General features: G+C 41.2%; 2 protein-coding genes across 4 annotated transcripts; one reads left to right on the plus strand and one right to left on the minus strand.

The window, feature by feature from the left end:
• The first annotated feature begins 403 nt into the window (after positions 1-403).
• On the plus strand, positions 404-4,456 carry serpinh1b (serpin peptidase inhibitor, clade H (heat shock protein 47), member 1b). 2 transcript variants are annotated; one of them, XM_058634140.1, is made up of 8 exons: positions 404-725; positions 1,376-1,407; positions 2,086-2,235; positions 2,323-2,515; positions 2,612-2,882; positions 2,969-3,067; positions 3,171-3,403; positions 3,508-4,456. In XM_058634140.1, exons 3-8 carry the CDS (start codon positions 2,117-2,119, stop codon positions 3,808-3,810), a joined length of 1,218 nt encoding a protein of 405 aa, XP_058490123.1. In that variant the 5' UTR covers positions 404-725; positions 1,376-1,407; positions 2,086-2,116; the 3' UTR covers positions 3,811-4,456. The 2 variants fall into 2 exon arrangements, with proteins under 2 accessions (XP_058490123.1, XP_058490122.1); XM_058634139.1 differs by lacking the exon at positions 1,376-1,407 and having other exon boundaries at positions 407-725.
• A 1,719-nt stretch (positions 4,457-6,175) lies between these two features.
• Positions 6,176-16,049, minus strand: gucy2f (guanylate cyclase 2F, retinal). Of its 2 annotated transcripts, XM_058634138.1 has the most exons (20): positions 15,561-16,049; positions 14,672-15,479; positions 13,330-13,631; positions 12,550-12,904; positions 12,360-12,444; positions 11,807-11,903; positions 11,596-11,721; positions 11,342-11,422; positions 10,956-11,132; positions 10,711-10,867; positions 10,395-10,544; positions 9,205-9,353; positions 8,914-9,077; positions 8,617-8,809; positions 8,296-8,470; positions 7,823-7,921; positions 7,648-7,742; positions 7,472-7,557; positions 6,718-6,815; positions 6,270-6,356 (listed from the first exon to the last, which is right to left on the minus strand). In XM_058634138.1, exons 2-19 carry the CDS (start codon positions 15,411-15,413, stop codon positions 6,743-6,745), a joined length of 3,306 nt encoding a protein of 1,101 aa, XP_058490121.1. In that variant the 5' UTR covers positions 15,414-15,479; positions 15,561-16,049; the 3' UTR covers positions 6,270-6,356; positions 6,718-6,742. The 2 variants fall into 2 exon arrangements, with proteins under 2 accessions (XP_058490120.1, XP_058490121.1); XM_058634137.1 differs by lacking the exon at positions 6,718-6,815 and having other exon boundaries at positions 6,176-6,356.
• Between the last annotated feature and the right edge of the window lie 3,132 nt (positions 16,050-19,181).

Below are 19,181 nucleotides of genomic sequence, written 5' to 3' on the forward strand. Positions count from 1 at the left end.
TCTGAGGAGCCTGCAGACGGTTGTGAGGCTCACACACTTCACTTTGCAGCAGCTGCAAAACCGACTTTGACCTGCCACACACCATCTTTTCTTATGCAACAGCATCAGACAGACAGACAGACAGACAGACAGACGACTTTATTAATCCCTTTGGGAGGTTCCCTCGGGGAAATTAACAGCTCCAGCATCCATACACAGCACTGTTAAAAATAGAGAATAGAATAAAATAAGATAAGAATAAAAATAAAAATATAAAAATGAAAGTGACCCATGCTATATATATGTATGTATACCTACATACACACAACCTATTAGTCTGCAGTTTAATCTTTATAGTTATATGTGATGAAACCACTATTGGAGATTGAGTCAGAGAGTGACAGTCGAGACCTAGAGGCTGACCTCCATTTCTCATTTCATCATCTGCTACAGCTGATCCTGAATCAGATTTGATCAGAGTTCTTGTTTGTGGACACATATTGTAAAGTTTCTAAGCTGAGCCCAGACCAGTGCCGAGGAGTGAAATTCAGCCAACCCCTTACATTCCAGCCTGTGGGACGTCCCAGTTCCCCACTTCCTGAGGAACTCACAGATACCCTTATTTGAATATTCCATTCCCACTTCTAGAACATTCTCTCACAGGGTATATAGAAAGCAGGAGAGAATAGGATTCACACGATCTACAGGACACAACCCAGAGAAGAACTCCAGCAAATCTGTGCCAGGTAAGAAAAGGAAGAAAACTGTTTTTGTTCCCAAGACGGAATGCAGAGGTCGAATAATGAGCTGCTTTGTTTTTGTGGTTTTAGTTTCCAATGCAGTATTTCCTCTATTTTAACCAGTTTGAAAGCTTCTGCTTTTTCTCAGACTGCTTGACCTGCATATTTCACATAGAATCATTGACACATTTGCAAGGAAACCAACTCAGTTTGTGCCAGAGTTTAAAGATTTTATATACATTTTTCCACGCATGACAATTCTGAATCTTTTTGCCTCTTGCATGCCACTGCTTTATATTGCATACAAATGCAATCAGTTATAATTCACACACACTCCCAGTGTAACTTTTTGATCTGTCACGTCTTTGATAATGTGAGGTATAATCCGTGATAATGATAGTTATAATCCGTCCTCTAGAAATCAGTGCTGCACTACTGTGGCATAACTGATTGGATGGAAGAATTTTCTGGGTCATACACAGCCAATGAAAACCGCTTACGTGTCGTGTCGGACTGTGAACTAGTGAGGACGAGACTTTAATGATATTTTTAAATTATGAAGGTGCAGAAATCAGATCAAATGTTTCCATCAGAGCCTGAATAATGTTTTACTGCCTGCTCTGTGGAGATTATTACATACAACTCTTTTCTTTCAGAATGAAAATCGCAGACAGCAAAACATCTCAAGGTATATCCTAACATGATGCAAAAGTAATTTCTGCTGTAACACAAATATGCAAACACAGAGATGCAGATTAGGTTTGTCTGCAGTGGTGGAGAAGAGTCAGGAATCACAGCAGCTGTGTAACCACAACCTCAGGCTATGTGCCCGGTCCTTTGTTTGAATAAAGGATGGTAACAGACACAGGCACACACCCTTGTCTGTGACTCAGATTTAACTAGCAAACATATCAAACACTGACTTCTGATACTACGTTTTACTGTCTCAAGGAGGACAGGTCCTTAAAGCCATCGAAGTGCAGATGTGTAACAGTGTGATTGGAGATATTTCAGAAGTATCATATTACAGGGTTGAGTCTGGGACTGCTGCTCTACTGTAGCTGTGCAGCTGAGCTTCTTCTTGCTGCTGACGTGGCAATGAACATGTCTCCCAAGCTTCTGTATGGGCAGAGCCAATCCTGCCTGTACAGCGCCACACAAATCAGTGTCCTGGCAAATTCACACTTTCTTTCCACTGAATACATATTCTTTGTCGGTTTAATACATGAATAAAGGTTAGTTCTGAAAATGTATTTCTCCCTGAGAAGAAATTCTGATGTGCTTCATCTTATAATCATACTTACAGCATATGATGTGTTTTTTTTTACATTAAAAAGGTAAATGTATTTTCTTTGTTTTCTTGCAGGCTGCTATAGCTGCTTTTGGAGACGGACAGGATGTGGATGACTAATGTCGTAGCTCTTTGTCTGCTGGCCCTCGTGGTCTCTGCAGAGGACAAGAAGCTGAGCGGTTATGCTACCACTCTGGCTGACAACAGCGCCAACCTGGCGTTTAGGTCTGTGAATCTAGGACCTATAAGCTCCATAACCAAAAGTTCTTCATAAAAAAACATGATGATGATGTTTGTTATTATTTTTTTTAGCCTCTACCATAACATGGCAAAGGAGAAGGATACTGAGAACATCCTCATCTCTCCAGTTGTGGTGGCCTCCTCTCTGGGCTTGGTAGCTCTTGGTGGAAAGGCCTCCACTGCTTCTCAGGTCAAAACTGTCCTCAGTGCTGACAGACTGAAGGACGAGCATCTGCACACAGGATTGTCTGAGCTCCTCTCTGAGGTAAGAACACCAAAATAAATATAGTACAATAACCGCATCTTCAATAACCCTCCCAAAAAATAGAAAGTTTAATGATGAGTTGTTGTGTCTTCCCAGGTGACCGATGCAAAGACTCGCAACACTACCTGGAAGATCAACAACCGGCTCTATGGCCCCAGTTCTGTTTCCTTTGCTGACGATTTTGTGAAAAACAGCAAGAAGCACTACAACTACGACCATTCAAAAATTAACCTGCGGGACAAAAGGAGTGCTGTAAACTCCATCAATGAATGGGCAGCAAAGTCAACAGGTGGTAAACTTCCTGAAATCACCAAGGATGTGGAGAACCCAGATGGAGCCACCATTGTCAACGCCATGTTTTTTAAGCGTAAGTTTAAATAGATTGGTAATTTTTCCTGTTTCTGCCTATGACTGAATCAGAGGTGTAACGTAATCTTTCATCTTTGCCTACAGCTCACTGGGATGAAAAGTTCCATGAAAAAATGGTGGACAACCGTGGGTTCCTGGTGACTCGCTCATTCACTGTTGGAATTCCCATGATGCATCGTACAGGTAACGTCCTGCTTCTTCCCTGTACATTTCATTGTTTTCAAAACATGCCTGTCTGGGTAAAAATACAGATGTGATATCTGATTTGCCTGACTGCCCTGCACAGGTCTGTATGACTTCTACGATGACACAGAGAACCGCATCTATGTGCTGAACATGCCTCTTGGTCAGAAGCAGGCCTCCATGTTCTTCATCATGCCCTACCACCTGGAGCCCCTGGACCGCTTGGAGAAACTCCTGACCAGAAAACAGGTGGACACCTGGCTCAGCAAGATGGAGAACAGAGCTGTGGCCATCTCTCTCCCCAAAGTGTCTTTGGAAGTTAGCCACAATCTGCAGGTAAATGGTGGAAATTTGGTGTTCAATAGATCACCCAAACATAGATATATGCAGACATCAACTGAACCCTGTTTGTTGAGCAAATCTGTCCTCTCCTTCTCTAGAAACACCTGGCTGAGCTTGGTCTCACTGAAGCTGTGGACAAAGCCAAGGCTGACCTGTCCAACATCTCTGGAAAGAAGGACCTGTACCTCTCCAATGTCTTCCACGCATCAGCCATGGAGCTGGACGTTGCAGGAAATCCTTTTGACACCAGCATCTTCAGCAGCGAGAAGCTGAGGAACCCCAAACTTTTCTATGTAGATCACCCCTTCATTTTTCTGGTAAAGGACAACAAGACCAACTCTGTCCTGTATATTGGCAGAGTGGTTAGACCTAAAGGAGATAAGATGCGTGATGAGCTATAATGTAATTAATGAACCATGTCAGGTAGCTTTTGTGAAACTATGTCAGGACCTTTTGTGTGTGTAACTGTTACCTCATGAACACATTCCAATAAACAATCTGTGGAATGAATACCTGAGCTTACTACTCTTAGACACATCAGTCCTTCCCAGGGAACAGTTAAGTGTCAGTGTCAAGCCACTTGGATTGAACAATGTTTTTAATTAAACCTTAAAACACCAATGTGTGCCTTCCAAAATTCCTATACAAAAAAAAACAACAACAGCTGACATAGCAGACAGCATGCTTATATTAAGTATGAGCTCCTCTCCTTTACATCCTAATTTTGGCAGTTTGGTCACAACCCACATGTGTTTTTCTTGCATTATCTTTAATGTTTAAAGAAATATAATATCTATGCACCAGCTTGTTTTGCTCGCTCTGTCTCACCCTTCCCCTTGTTTTGTCTCCAGTCTGCCGTGCACTGAATTGCCCCCCTGCAAGAGCAGCACTTGCAGTGGAAAGGTGGCAAATGCCTGATGCTTAATTTATGTTCCCCTGTACTGTGCCATTGTGTTGCTGCAGGTATTTTCCATAAACATGTTGTTGGAGCTGTGTCATTATGTAATAATGTCTTCATTTTTCAATATAAATAAAGGGTTTCCTATATTGACAAAGCATCATTGGAGCAAAAAAAAAACACAGACAGAGAGGAATGTGAGCATGCTAGAGTTAACATCTCAAAGAAAAAGGGATAACAATCTTTCCAGTTGACTGAAGGTCAAACAAACCTGCAGGTCTGGAATGCAGGGCTGTAACAATGGCTGCCCTTTTCTCCCAACGCTAATCTGCCATAGGTTGCATTCAGAAAAAGGTTAAATTCTCTAACCGTAGCCTAAATAATATATCAGTGGGATTATTGTTGAGATACAGCAACCAGAAAAACAAACTCACGGTGAATGGGAAATATATGAAATAGACTGAGCTACACATCAACGGCAGGTGCGATTTATTATTGTATTATCATTACCTTAATATCGTGAAAATAAGTCAAAGCTTGTGAGTAGATGGAAAATGCTCAATGTCTCTAAAATGATCCAACGATACGCAGGCCAGCGTCAGTGCTATAACACCAACCTCTGGTTGTGAAGAGTAAAAGGACAATAAGGACAAGGAGTAACTTAGAAATTGGTTGTTTTAATTTCTTTATCTTGTCATATACACATTTTAATTAGCAAGACAAAAATAAAACAACATATACATTAAATTACACAATGTCACTTTGCCGTTTCACCCAACATGGATTAAGCTGCTCCTATAGTCAACATTCATGTAAAAAGATGCTTTTGAAATAGACAGTTATTGACCGGGTTTGGTTGAAACATATTTGGTGATTAAGTAAAAACCTTCAAAAATGCACTTCTACCAAGTTAAATATTAATATTTAAATGTTTTTGTTTGTGCTCCCTGGTGTCACCCATACTCAGACATTGGCATTTTTAATCATCTGCAGTGACCATTCAAATTTTATTTCCTCACCCATAAGCACCCAATAATAAACTGATGTTCACTGCTTCTTCTTAGCAAATGTAATAAATAATTTGAACACTAGATGGTACTCTTTATTCTGTGCACGGCCTGCACACGCATCATTGTATCTCAGGGTAAACTAAACTACACCTGAAATTCTTTTTAAATGTACCACAAAAATAAATAAATAAATAATTAATTAAATAAATAAATAATACATTTCAACATAAGCTGTGTTTCCACTCTCACTGAACATGCAGTTTGCTTAGACATTAACTTAACACTCTACAATGAATTCATAGTCAAGACCTGGTTGAAATATTGATGGTCATGAAACATAATTATCTTTTACATGAGTGCCATATCATTCAAACAACCAATTTTGATAATGGGCGCTAATATCAAGGATTATGTCAGTAGAATAAATCCAAGCAGCATTTGCCTCCATCCTTAATAAGCAAATAACATAATATTCAGTCGTCGCTAAGAAACAGCCTCCCCTTCACAACTCTATGATGAGCTTTCCTGACAAACTATCCCCAGGGAAGAAAACAAAAACATAACATTTCATTTTGAAATAGGCCTTTGGGGGCGTTCAAAGCTCCGGTCGCTCTGAAATATTTGACCACTCAGTGGCCAGTGTGTGCAGAGAGGAGTGAATGAGTGCATCCTTCATTAAGGAGTGGATGCAGCCTTCCGTGTGCTTCTCAGCAGCGGACACGTAGGCAGTTAATGCAGCAGCTCTCATTACATTAGCTCCGTCGTGTTCCGCTGTGCTGGCTGCAGGCAGATTAGCCAGTCGATGGATAATCTTCTTAAACAAGTCTGCAGTAAGCCACAGTGAGATGTTGGGTGGTGCCTTCTGTCCTCTCTCTGCTCTGCCTCGCTTTTTCTCTGAATGTGTCATACTCCCATCCATTCTTGCTCCCTTCACATCTTTCCTGCTCTTTAGCTCACTCAGAGCTTTTTGTCCACCTGCCTGTTGGCCTTGCGAAAAAGTGTCTTGATCTCCTCTGTCACCATCTCCTGCCAGTTGGCCCTAAAAAAGACACAGCGTGGAGTTAGGCCCGAAGGTTGTGTTTTACAGAGCCGTTCAATTTTAAGCAGAACTAGGATGCAAACACATGGGGAAAAAAAAACCAATCAAGCAATGAAACCACCACAACACAAAAATGCAGCGACAACAAGTAAATCAAAGCAAATGACACAAACACAGAGGGCTTTCCCAAATCTGCTTAAGATGATGTGGAAGGTGATAAGATCAAGAGATTAATGAGACTAGTGAATCACAAGGTTCACAGCTGCATGCGTCTGCACAGACACGGAGGTTCACGTTAAGCTGACACAATGCCACAATAACATTTCTGCAACACAACACCAGCTGGCATGCAGGTCTCTACCTCCGGTGTACGGACTTAAAAAAGGTCAAGCCTTTTTCTCAGCTTTCTTTCTCTTGTATGCAGCTATATCTTCCGGGTTCAGCCCATGATTGTCGACCCTGAAGTAACGTGGATAGTTCAGTGTTTATCAGTCACAGGTTAATGGCATACATGCAACTTTAGATCAGATGAGACATGAGCCAAACGTTTGCTCTTTCTATGGTGATTTCAGGACTTTGTTACAAAGAGTATCTTATCTTTTTAAACTGTTATGGGACAGTTAAGTTGCTTTAAAGTGTGGTTGTATGACGTCTTCTGTTTCCATAAATCAGCCTGGTACCTTGTTCTCATTGATAACATGGCTGCCAGCAGGCTAAAACACATGTTAGAATATGTCAGTATCACACAAAATATTTGATTCATACTGATGGAGGCAGCAGTAGATTGCCAACTGCTGTTTGCAGTCAGTGATGTAATATTGCTGATATTCTCTATGTACTGTGAAGTAAGTCGTTTCCAGTTGAAATAGGTTGTCTAACAGTAAAATAAAATGGCAAACTTATGCATAAGGTATCACAGACAGGTCACACAGGTGTAGATTTGTTTTGTGGCAGCAAACTTTCCAGAGAGAGTGAGTGGTTGGGTAACAGGCTGGTTCACAGAAACAGCAGCGTGCTTACTCAGTGTTAACACCTCATAACAACCACACTTCAAAAAAACCTGTACTCTTTAATAATGCAATCTGAAAAAAAACCCAGTGAGTCAAAGCTCTTACCCTGCTTTGATCTCTGGTGGTTTTGGCAAAGGCTTTTCAAAGTTTGCTTTTCCCACAAGCCAGTACGTCTCTTCAATACCTTTACCCTGCAAGGACAAAAGTCATGGATTAGTAGAGGGTGAAAAAGTCTTATCTAGAATATGTGTGCGTGTCAGATTCCAACAGACTACTGTTACCTTCAGCTCAGTCTTGCCTCTGACTTCTATTTCATAGCCTTCGTTAAGAGAGTGGAGGATCTTTACCGTGCTATTATTCACATGGATTCTATAAGCTGAGGAGAGAAGAGGATTTGACTAAAAACACATGACACAATATGACCAAAACAGTGGGACACATGGTCATGTTACTCACGCAGCCCTGTGGATTCCATACGAGAGGCAGTGTTGACAGTGTCCCCAAAAAGGCAGTAGCGAGGCATAGTCAGACCCACCACACCAGCAACACACGACCCTGCAAACACATTCAGAAAAAAAACTCAAAGTCATTCTCTGATTTGACAGTGTTATGTATGATTCCCTGCCTGTATTTCATGTATTGTATACATTTGTGTTGCAGCTGTAGTGCTAGTTAAAATGGGTCAAACATCAGTAACTTCTCCTCAACCAGAGAAGAGAGTCAATGACTGGTGTTACGTCCAGGCCTCACAACATGAGTAAGGAAACTCCCTTTTCCCAACTCCCAGGAAACCGCCAGCAACAAACTAAACAAACCATTTTAAGCTCTCAGGATCCAACGAGACTCTCACACATGTGTCACTCGCTCAAACATGCACACACCTGCAGCCCATCTCACATCTCACAACACTGACTTTGCACAGGACTCACCTGAGTGGATTCCTATTCGTATCCTGACGGGCACGTCTGGCATGTGCCGCATATGGAAGGAACCCACTGAGCTGAGGATGTTCAGGGACATGTTGGCGATCTCAGCCGCGTGCTTGTTACCGTTTCTCTTTGGCAGACCTGATGCCACCATGTAAGCGTCCCCGATGGTCTCCACCTGGACGATGTCAACACATTTACTGAATTACAACATTTAAATGTGAAAATGGTGCATATGCCACCATGTCCAACTTCTCGCAGTACTTCAAACACATGCATAGAGGAGAAGTTTATGAGGATGAAAATAAGACTGTGTCTGCGGACCTTGTAGACATCATGGTTTCTGAGCACGGCATCAAACAGAGTGTAGAGGTCATTGAGGAGGTCGACCACTTCGATTGGGTCACTCAGGGACGAGATGGTGGTAAATCCTACAATGTCACTAAAGTAGATTGTCACCTGGTCAAAGTATTCTGGCTCCACTGTGGTGCCAGTCTTCAAAGCTTCAGCCACAGAGCTGAGGACAAAGAGGCACAAGGAGGGCGTGAGGTAATCAGGTTGTAAACGGCACATTTATTTCCTACTTTTACAGACTGTTTGACAATGAGTGAGCTAACTCACGGTGGAAGCATCTCAGACAGCAATTTCTCTGTCCTCTGCTTTTCCACTTCCAGCTCCTCTGTTCTCTCTCTAATCAGGTCCTCCAGGTTGGAGCTGTACTGCTCCAGCATCCTCAGCATGGAGTCAATAATGTTGGTCTTTTTGCCCTTGTTGATGATTTTGAACTAGTGAAAAATAAACAACAGAAGTATTGCAAACAAAATGATACATATTAAGTCAGAGTTTTATTAAACTGAGCTATTTATTGCACAGCTTGGAGCAACGAGGATAGCAGTGTGTCTCTAAAATTACCCGGTCAAAGATCTCATCAAAGTTGGGTCTGCGGTCAGGCAGTTCACTCCAGCACTGCTTCATCAACTGAATACACTCCAGCGGAGCCTGGTCTGGAGCCACGGTGGGTCGGCACATTGGAGGAGGCTTCTTCACCTTGCGGATAATCTCTGGTGAGGAGATATTGGAAATGGGACACGTAAATTAACAGTCACAACAAAATATGCAGGAACTGTAACTGTAGAAATGTAAAAACAATATCACAAGCAGTAAAAAAATAGCAAAGATTGTAGACTGCAGATTTAATTGGATGCTGGGTTTCGGATTTGAGCGGAGAAAGGATTATTAACCATAAACCAGATGTTTGAATGATTAAGTCTTGAGTCGTTTCAGCAAATACTAGATAAATATGGCTTGCCCTATAAGGATATTTACTGGGATTACATAATGTCATAAAACAACCACCCACACATTTTCTGATCAGAACAGTGAGAGAAAAATAGTGTCAAATATATAAACACACTTTTCAGAGAAGTCTTAAGTTATAAAAGAAAGTTACATAAAATTACAAATATTCAAATATGGAAGGAATTTAATTGGAAACAAAAAATAGATAGAAACACATTTACTGTATGCTGGAGAAATTGTTAACAGATTGGAGACCATTTTGGCAGGCGATTCAAGCATAAAGTTGCACTCTGCTTCAACGGCACTTAACAAATTGTATTAATTACATTTATCCGTTATAATTAACCAGGAGTTAGCGGTGCATTTTTGATTATTGTAAGGGAATTCATGATAAATGAATTATCCTTCTTACAGAGGGAAGGACACTATCCATGTTTTCTGTAGCCTGTACACTTGCCCGTTTTGGGTTAAAGTCACAGAGTCAAACCATTCTAAATGTTGACTTAACCACTGGACCCATTATATTATATATAATTGGGGGTAATATAAGAAAGAGGAAAATTCTAAATTCACATAATCTCTTTGTGTTCAACCCCCCAGCTTTCACCAATGGTGAGAGAGACCAAACATGTCTAACAGCAACACCTAAAATAAATATCAATTCATTTTTGGATTTACGGGCTCCTGTCATTGCTTACTTTGTCAAAAAGATAAGGACGAACATTCAAAAGACCTGTAGCTCCTCCTTTGGGGTGGACTCATGTAATGTAATGTAATGTAATGTGATGTAACTCATAGAGTACCTTCAGGTGGCAGACCCAGCATGCAGTAGGGCGGCCCTCTGACAACCACTTCTTGGAGGATAATTGAAAAGCTGTACACATCTCCCTTGTAGGTCCCTTTACGTGAGTTTGCCACATCCCTCAGCAATTCCGGAGGTGTCCAAAACTGATCTGAGTGGAGTAAAAGAAATAATTTACCATCAGCCAATGGTAGTGAACTTTTACGACCTTGTGTGTGCACACAACACTGGAAACTACCAGTAAAAAAACACTATGGTGGCATTTTTGTAGTAGTGTGTTATACATAGAATTGTTAGAATGAAGCTCCTGTTCATACCTTCAGGTGGGACCTCCTCTATCGGTGCTTTCTGAGTGTCCAGCAGCTCGTTAAAGCCATAGTCCGTTATCTTAAGGACAAAACGTCCGTCTACCACACAGTTACGAGATTTTAGTCTGCCGTGGGCGAAATCTCTGTGGTGAAGGTATTTCATTCCCTGTAAGCAAAACACATTCAACTCATAAAAGGGTCAGAGGTCAACTCAGGTAAAAGTCACATTTGAAAATGATTATATTCATGTCTACCTTGATGAGGTCAAGAAGCAGGGAGGACTTGAACATCCAGTCTAATTTCACATCCTCGTTCCTCAGCAGGTCCTGCAGACTGCCACGCGAGCAGTGCTCGGTCACCACAGCAAACATGGAGCAGTCCAAGAAGAAGCCCAGGAAAGGATTGACATTCTCGTTTCTCAGGTCTTTCATCTGGGACAGCAGCACGTCGTTGGTTCATGTGAGGACAGGAGGAGAGCAGGCATGTTAAGATAACCAGAACAGCACTTAACACCACAGTGTTTAGCTTTCAGCTGTTTTATATGAAGTAGTATAAAAACTGTGTTAGATGTTTGAGAAAGCTCGTAGCGCAATTAGAGTTGAAATACAATCTCCACACAAGCAAAGAAATGCTGCTCTACCTTTGTGAAAATCTTTGTGGTGCTCTGCTTCACCTCCTTGAACTGACCCGTCTCAAATTTCTTCAGCCAAACCCAGTCACCCTGGAAGAGGAGCCACATGGTAACAGAGGGATACATGTTTATTTCATCACAAAACATATTACAGTAGTAGGATTAGTGATGTTTTCCCTTCTGATTTTGAAACGTTCCATTATGATCCCTTTGTGATTATGCACAGATCCCAAAACATAACCGTCTTCATCAGCTTGACCTACCTCATACACGGCTACATTGGTGGTTTCGTGAGTTGCTGTCTGCATGCTGTTGACAGAGTGCGAGTGGTCTGCGGATTTCTCCTCCAGAGCACTCTTAGACTCGCTCAGATCCTCCAGAGTGATTTTCTGCGGGGAAATCAAAACACCAATATTTCACTTGTGTCCTGTGAAGGTTTGACAATCATGGTTGGGGCACAATGGCACCATTTACCTTCCTGCTAAGCTGGGGGTTGATGAAAGTCAGATCCTCCAAGGTAAGCAAGATCCTATTGGGACCTTTGACCAGTTGGATTTGTTGGAGTCGCCTCCTGTTGAAGAGATTTACAAAACACAATGAAGTCAGCTTTAGGGTTTTCTAAAAGTGTCGGAAATCATCTCTTGTGGGTAAAGATAATTTATGAAAGAGAAGCTCTCATCTTTAATGAATAAATATAAGTCTGATCTTAGCATATCATAGTAGTTTTGATTTCAGTAAAGCTTTTACTTTTAGAATAATTATTTGTAATATTGCAACTGTAGTGATTGAAGGACTGCAGATGGCATGCAGAAGACATTTTAAGGACATTTCCAAAAGGCTACTTTGACACATTACCTATTGGACCTCTAGGTAATGTAATCACTTTTGTCTTTTCAACCTAGTATCGAGAATGCATTAAACATTAACTGGAATGTTGGACATTCCCTTCAATCTTTTCTTGTGTTTTTACACAGAAAACGTATACATCACAGCATCCAAAGTTCAAGAAACAATTTACAGGCTGTACCTGATAAAGAAACTTAAAGTGAGCCCTCCTACAGCCACAGTCAAGATGACACCCAGCACCACGATGATATAGGTGACCTCCACGCCTGAGGAAATGTGGGGTGAGAAAGAATTTAGGAAACAGGAGGAACAAGCCGCTAAACACATCCATACAAACACATAAGCACACATTCAAACCTCAACTGTCTTACCTCCGGTGCAAATGGCGTTCTTATCAAACCAGCATTTGGAATCAGATGGTGGAGGGGATCCTCCTGGAAAATTGATTGACCTTCCCGCGAAACTAAGCTTTCCAGAAACTATATCCACGTTGTATGTCTGGTACAACTGACTTCCACTGTTGTCCGTGTCCAGGATGACATAGTTGGTCTTGACTGCCCCAGCAGTGTCCACCTTGATCTTCTGGTTAAAACCATTGAAGGTTGTGTTCTTCGTGTAGTAGGCCAGGTTCGAGCCTGACAGCTGCATGCCTGCTCTCCTGACATTATGGATGGACTTAGCCAGGAGGTACAGGCTGTCATAGATGGTCCCAAATAATGGGTTTACCTGTGAGGATGAGCAGAAGTCACTGGTTGGAGCACATGTTGATAATTACTAAAAGTTAACGATCTGAAAATGTCACGTTGAGAAAAGTAAAGCAAGATATAAATGGATGTTTCAAAGCCAGAGGTGGAAAGTAATGAATTACATTTACTCGCGTTACTGTAACTGAATAGGTTTTTTGTGTACTTGTGCTTTTTAAAGTCATTCTTAAAATGTGTAGTTTTGCTTTTGCTTCAGTACGTTTATTTTTTGGAACTACTGTACTTCGCTATGTTTTAAATCACAAGAGTAAAAACAGGTGAAGGATGAGGACAGGTGAATGATGATATGGTAAACTTACAAAAGTATAGTATAATAAAAAGTATAATACATCTACAGTGAGCCCAGTCCTCATTTCCCTGCTGTTGTGACGTCCTAACCACTCCTACCTGCTCTGCCTGCAGGGCTACAGTCAGCTCCTCACTCCTCTTGGCTGCATTGAATGCCTCATTGAAGGACAAAGGCTCTGAGGCCATGGTGACTGTCAGCACGGCATCGTAGGCCTCCCTCAGGCTGCTGTTGTTTTGCAGGGGCACATAGGAGACGTTGGTGTAGGGAACGCTGTAGAGGAGCGTGTCGAAGGGAACAAACACATACTTTCCTGAGGTCATACCCATTTTCTGTGCTTTGAGAAGGAACGCAGCCTGCTGCTCACCTCCCACCAGGATAGAGTGCATGCACATGAGTATGACTGAAACAGACAAGGAAGAGGCAGGGAATTTTTATTTGTTTTATGGACTCAGTGGTGGTCGTGTTGTAAGATCCTCCTCAAGTGGAGTACAAAACCTTTATTTAACCTTTAAAATTAAACCAGATAGAAGCCATTGAGATAAAAATCTCTTTTCCTCCTTCTCAGTTCACTGGGAGGCATGGAATTCTCAGATGATGCTTTGATGGTGTGCAGTTCTGTAAGTTGTTTGCGTCTCTAAAAATCCATAATTTAACAATATTACTTATTATTGTTGAATTGATCAGTTGTAAGTACAATATATAAACATGTTAGATTATTGCAAGAATGTGATTGTGTTGCTGTAGTCCTGAGATGGCAACAAAAAGTAACAGAATAGAACATTACACTGTTAAAATACACACAAATAAACAATACACCGGTTACATTAACTAAAATGCCCAGTTAAAATGCATCACTGGTTTGATTTGCTTTAAGCCATTGTTTATTCAAAATGGTATACTATTCCAGTCTTCTGTACCATCTTATTTTCATCCCCTTCTTGACAACAACACAGATTTCCAAATAATGGTGCGTCCTTTGGCGCCTCACAGCCCCCTCTAGTGGTGGATCTGATGCTAATACCCCTGTTACAACCTCGAATTAAATTGTTAAGCAGAGGCATTGGCCATGTAAAACCTTGACAATAAAACGTCTCATCTTGTATTGTCTGATATCGATGAAACAGTTTACAGCCTGTGTGTATGTGAAGCATGTATGTGAACTGTAGACTTTTTCCAACTCTGTCTCATTTTACTGTTTTTTTTACAATATTTGATAACCGAATTAGTGATTTTGAGCACTTGACCAAATACTATACTGTATATTTTAGAATATTTATAATGTTTATAAGGGCATTTTATTGTTTTCCAGGCAGTTGCAATAATGACACTAAAACGGCTTTCTGCCCAACGATTTAAAATTTGATTTTAATATTTTATTAGATTAATTGAGATCTTCTACTTCATATTTATCTCTCGTACGTTATCACAGCGTTGACTCACCTCTGACCTCTCCTGCAGCCTGGATCCTCAACAGTGTCCTCTGTACCTCTGTCTCGTTAATACCAATTGATGTAACCAGGAGAATGGGGAGACCCTTATTCATCAGCGCGGTGGCCACTCTCCCTGCAGTGTCCACCCAAATATCCTCATTAGATGAAACCACCACAGCACCGGCCCATCTGAAGTGCTTCAACACGGTGAATAACACGTCAATAGGAAACGGCACTGTCCTGACAAAGGTCGGGTGTCCCGTGGCCCGGTCCAGCTCATAGCTAAGACATCCGAAAGAGAAGAGGGCTTTGTCCCAGTTCTTGGCCAGCAGAGAAGCTGCAACACAGTATCCCGGGTTGGTGGGGCCCAAAAGCACATCCGCAAATTGGTCGTACTGAATAAAGGCATTGAGTGCTTTTGATGTCTCACATGGCTCCTGCAGGATGATGAAATCCATTTTCAGGCCCAGATCCAGGTTCAGGTCTGCGTTTATTCTGCTCACAGCGAGTCTGGCAGCCGCAGCAGGCATGGCCCTGTAGTAGACTGGGTCGCAGTTCCAAGGCCCCAAGACCCCGACTTTGAATATTAGACACCGGACACAACAAGGGAACGTCAACACTCCGAGGACGACCCATAACAGAAAGTTATAAAAGGACTGTGTGGTAAAAGTTGTTCTACTTTTACTGATAGGGACACATGCATGGCTGGACTCCCATAGCGTCCCTCTGTAATTAGGGGAAATATGGTGCATTGTCCTTCCACGATGTCCAACGTGGTGAATCTCTGTGTTCGCTTATTTCGTACTATACTGTGGCACCTGTAAATACAATAACATTGTATTGCTTTCACAAAAAAATGGCAAAAGTAAAAATTAAATAAAATTAAAACAATCACTCACCATTGTTCTAATGCCACCAGGACTTCAAGATTCTTTCCGCTTAAAAATCTCACCTAACCATCCCAACACCCTTACCTACTCAGCCCGAGGACCCACGCTGTTGCTCGGGCGAAGACACTGCCAAGTCATTGTGTTTGGATGATGGGCTGGAAATGACGGGCAGGTGTCGGGCGCTGCGTCTGTCGCGTTTGGAGACGACTTCAGCACCCTGGAGAGCTACTTACGCCCCGCAGTCAGCGCCTCTGAAGGCTGCCGTGCGTTTCCACAATCACACCGGAGCCGGGGAGATCCACCCCTGCAGCAATCATGTTTCCTGTCTGCAATCATGAGTGTCTTTTGAAGAAAAATAATAAAAAATATATATATTCCAAAGGAGGCAAAAGGCAAATTTGGTCAACAAACAGACGCTGTTGTACCTCAAAAAGGCGTTTTTGATTCATAAACATGTATTTGTTGTAGGGGGCCAGTGTCAGCTACAGGCCCACTCAATCAAATCTCTTCAAAGTGACCTGAGGCCAAAACTAGGTGTTACTCACTAATCCATTTTCAGTGAGGTGCAATATAAGAGGATTGACAGCAGGCCTTCTAAAAGCCTTGTTATCATGCATGCTAGGGAAGCAGCAGGGCCTTTCCATTCCAGTTAATATGGTAGTATAATGTTTTACTGATATGCTTTATACACAGTGCCTCTACAATAATAAAGAGAGAGTTATTTTCTTGCCATGGAGACACCTCTGCCATATTGCACAAAGGCACCTGAACCGAGCTTTAATTGGTCTAATGGCCGCACTGCAGCAGATCCCTCAGATTAAATGAATTTGAACCCTGGCGAGGTGGGAGTCATTAAAGATAACGAAGGGTTCTCCCTCTGGGTCTCCTCTGTGTTCTGCTGTGTTTTGCCTGCGTCAGTTGTCTCAGCTCTTTTTTTTCAAAAGACTCCACTGGCGAAACTGCCTGCCTGGCACTTGACTCCGAGAACAGCTGGTTGCCACAACATCAGCCCATGGATGACACAATATGGATATAACAGGACGGATGATAAGTGAAGCGTGTCAGAGCAGGAAAACAAAAATAAACAGTTGTCTATTAACTATTCTGGTGAGAACAATTATTTGGATCATGGAGATTTTTGTGTTTTTTAATATTGTAGATCATCAAGATATACAGTGTTTACTTGACCTCTGATAAACTCTCTCTGTGCGTGTCTGTGTGTGTGTGATGAGACCAGAGACCTATTCACCCTGTCTGTCTTCCCTCTTCTGTCCACCTGTCCCTCTCTCTTTCGCTCTGAGCATGTGTGTGTTTATTTGAAGGATATTAAATGTCAAAAACAGTCCTGACCCCTGACTATACTATATCAACTTTCCACCAACCAATAATAGGACAGAGCTATATGGGAAATATGATATTTCATTTTATGGACACAATGCTGGAAGGTGATTCCACCTTCGTTGACCCATATCCCACATAAGCTGATGAGCCTCTTAAACGTAACACCTTGACACCACTGTCCTGCATCCAGGAATAGAGGACAGAAATGACAACTCAGCACAATCTCCACTGTTCAGCCAGTGTGCAGTGAACACAGCACATTCACACTCACTGTTCCTGAGACAAGCTCTGGCACACACTGTGGAGGAACATGCACATTCTCCATAAGCACACATGTCAATCACTTATAATAATAATGCCTCTTGAAGGTATATAAGACTTAAAAATATCATATATCCTCTATACATTACATAAGCAACCAGGAGGAAACCTGAGCATGCTCTGTGGGCAGAGAACCACACCAGTGAAAAATAAATTGAGGCAACACAACATTTAAAGCTCTTTCTGCCTTTGCTGTGTATGTAACATATTAAATAGTTTATACAAAAGCATCGCTGAATGTTGCTTAAATCAATGTTTAACCTTAAACATTTAAATAAACACAATAAACACATGAAGATAAAATGCACTATGTTTAATAACATAAACCAATAAGCTTATTAACAACCAATTGATGGATAACAAAACAATCAATTACATATTTCAGATGACAAATTAAACTTCATTTATTATTAACACAATAGTACCAAAGTAACCAGGAGTGAGGTGAATCGTAACTGTGAAATACCATAATCGTACGACCACATTTGGGCTGTCAACTCTGGAACGCATTGCCAACCGAAATCAAATTAATATCAGACATAAAACTGTTTTATATTTATCATTTGACAATTGTTTCGGGTGTAATGTAGTTTAGCTTGTAGTTGTTATGTATATGCATTTATATATTTATGTATTATGTCATTTTAGCATGTGGTTCTGTGTTTTAGTGTGGTTTTAACGTGTTTGATCATGTATATGTTATTATACTGTTCATGTCAAAGCCCAACTAATGACAAGAGTTAGGTATAAGCTCTATGTACAGCACAACAGTTGCATTATTTGTAAAGGAACTATGCTAACTGTATTAATTCATTAATTCATTAATTCATTAATTCATTCATTCATTCATCATTCATCATTCATCATTCATTCATCACAGGCTTTTAATAAAGTAGAATAGATTTTAAAATACCTTTGGCACAGGAAGAACCATACATCTATGCTCAGCAAGATTCGTGCAAATCTCCAATCCTTTCTGAACGTTATTTATTACAAAGCACTCTCAGGTCATTTCTGATGCTGACTGTGCTGATGCTGTTGTATTATAGCAGCCACACAGTCCTCTGGTGCCTGGCCATATTTATTTTTCACTTGTGTTTAAAAGTGGGCTGATTTATTCAAATGATTTAATCAACTACATACAGTAAATTCACAAGAGTAAATTCTCAATTTATTCCTATAGCCCCAGGAACCCCGGAAGCCCCTCATGTGTTTCCAGCATCTGTGCTTTTAAATGGTTCAATCTAAGGGAAAAATATAGGCCTTTTTCACCTTAGTGTATGTGGGAACCACAGCTTTGGAGTAGGCCTGTCACTCTGGTGCCATCTAGTGGTGATAGTGGTGACACAGTGATGTTATTATTGAGTAAGAAGGGAACGTGTTTGACCTCACTCACAAGGGAATAATGATCCCTGAACGCCAAAACTAATTGTTCCGCTCTACCTTTAAAAGGTAGATTAAACTGGAATGTTTGTCATCTAATCCCACCCAATCCCATGTTCACATAATATGTGCCTGACGGTTTTTCTTAAACTGCACATTACACATTACAACAAAACGATCCACAAAACTAAATCCACAAAAACGAGGACCCTTGTTAGACAAAGAAACTGCAAAATGCTGTAAACTTTAAAGTGAGGTTAAATCCAAACATGGCGCCAGTGTGCTGCGGCCGAAGAGAACGAAATCATGCATGAAGATTAAAAGCTTTTCATGCATTTCTGAAAAAATGGAATGTGAGTGACAGACTACTGATACAATATGATAATACATGTCCACCTCAGCTGTGTCTGGTTTGGTTTGGGTTTCAGTCAAGATACAGGATGTCCTAGTCTGCACACTGTCAACATCAAACATCTAATCTTTACAGCCTCTAAGAGTCCCTGACTCTCTCTCTCTCTCTGCATTGTTGTTACCTCTTTTTCTGGCTCAAACACTGAGGGACAAAGGGACAAAAGCCCAGTCCTA

Source organism: Solea solea, chromosome 7, assembly GCF_958295425.1.
Source record: "Solea solea chromosome 7, fSolSol10.1, whole genome shotgun sequence".
NCBI classification, from domain to species: domain Eukaryota; kingdom Metazoa; phylum Chordata; class Actinopteri; order Pleuronectiformes; family Soleidae; genus Solea; species Solea solea.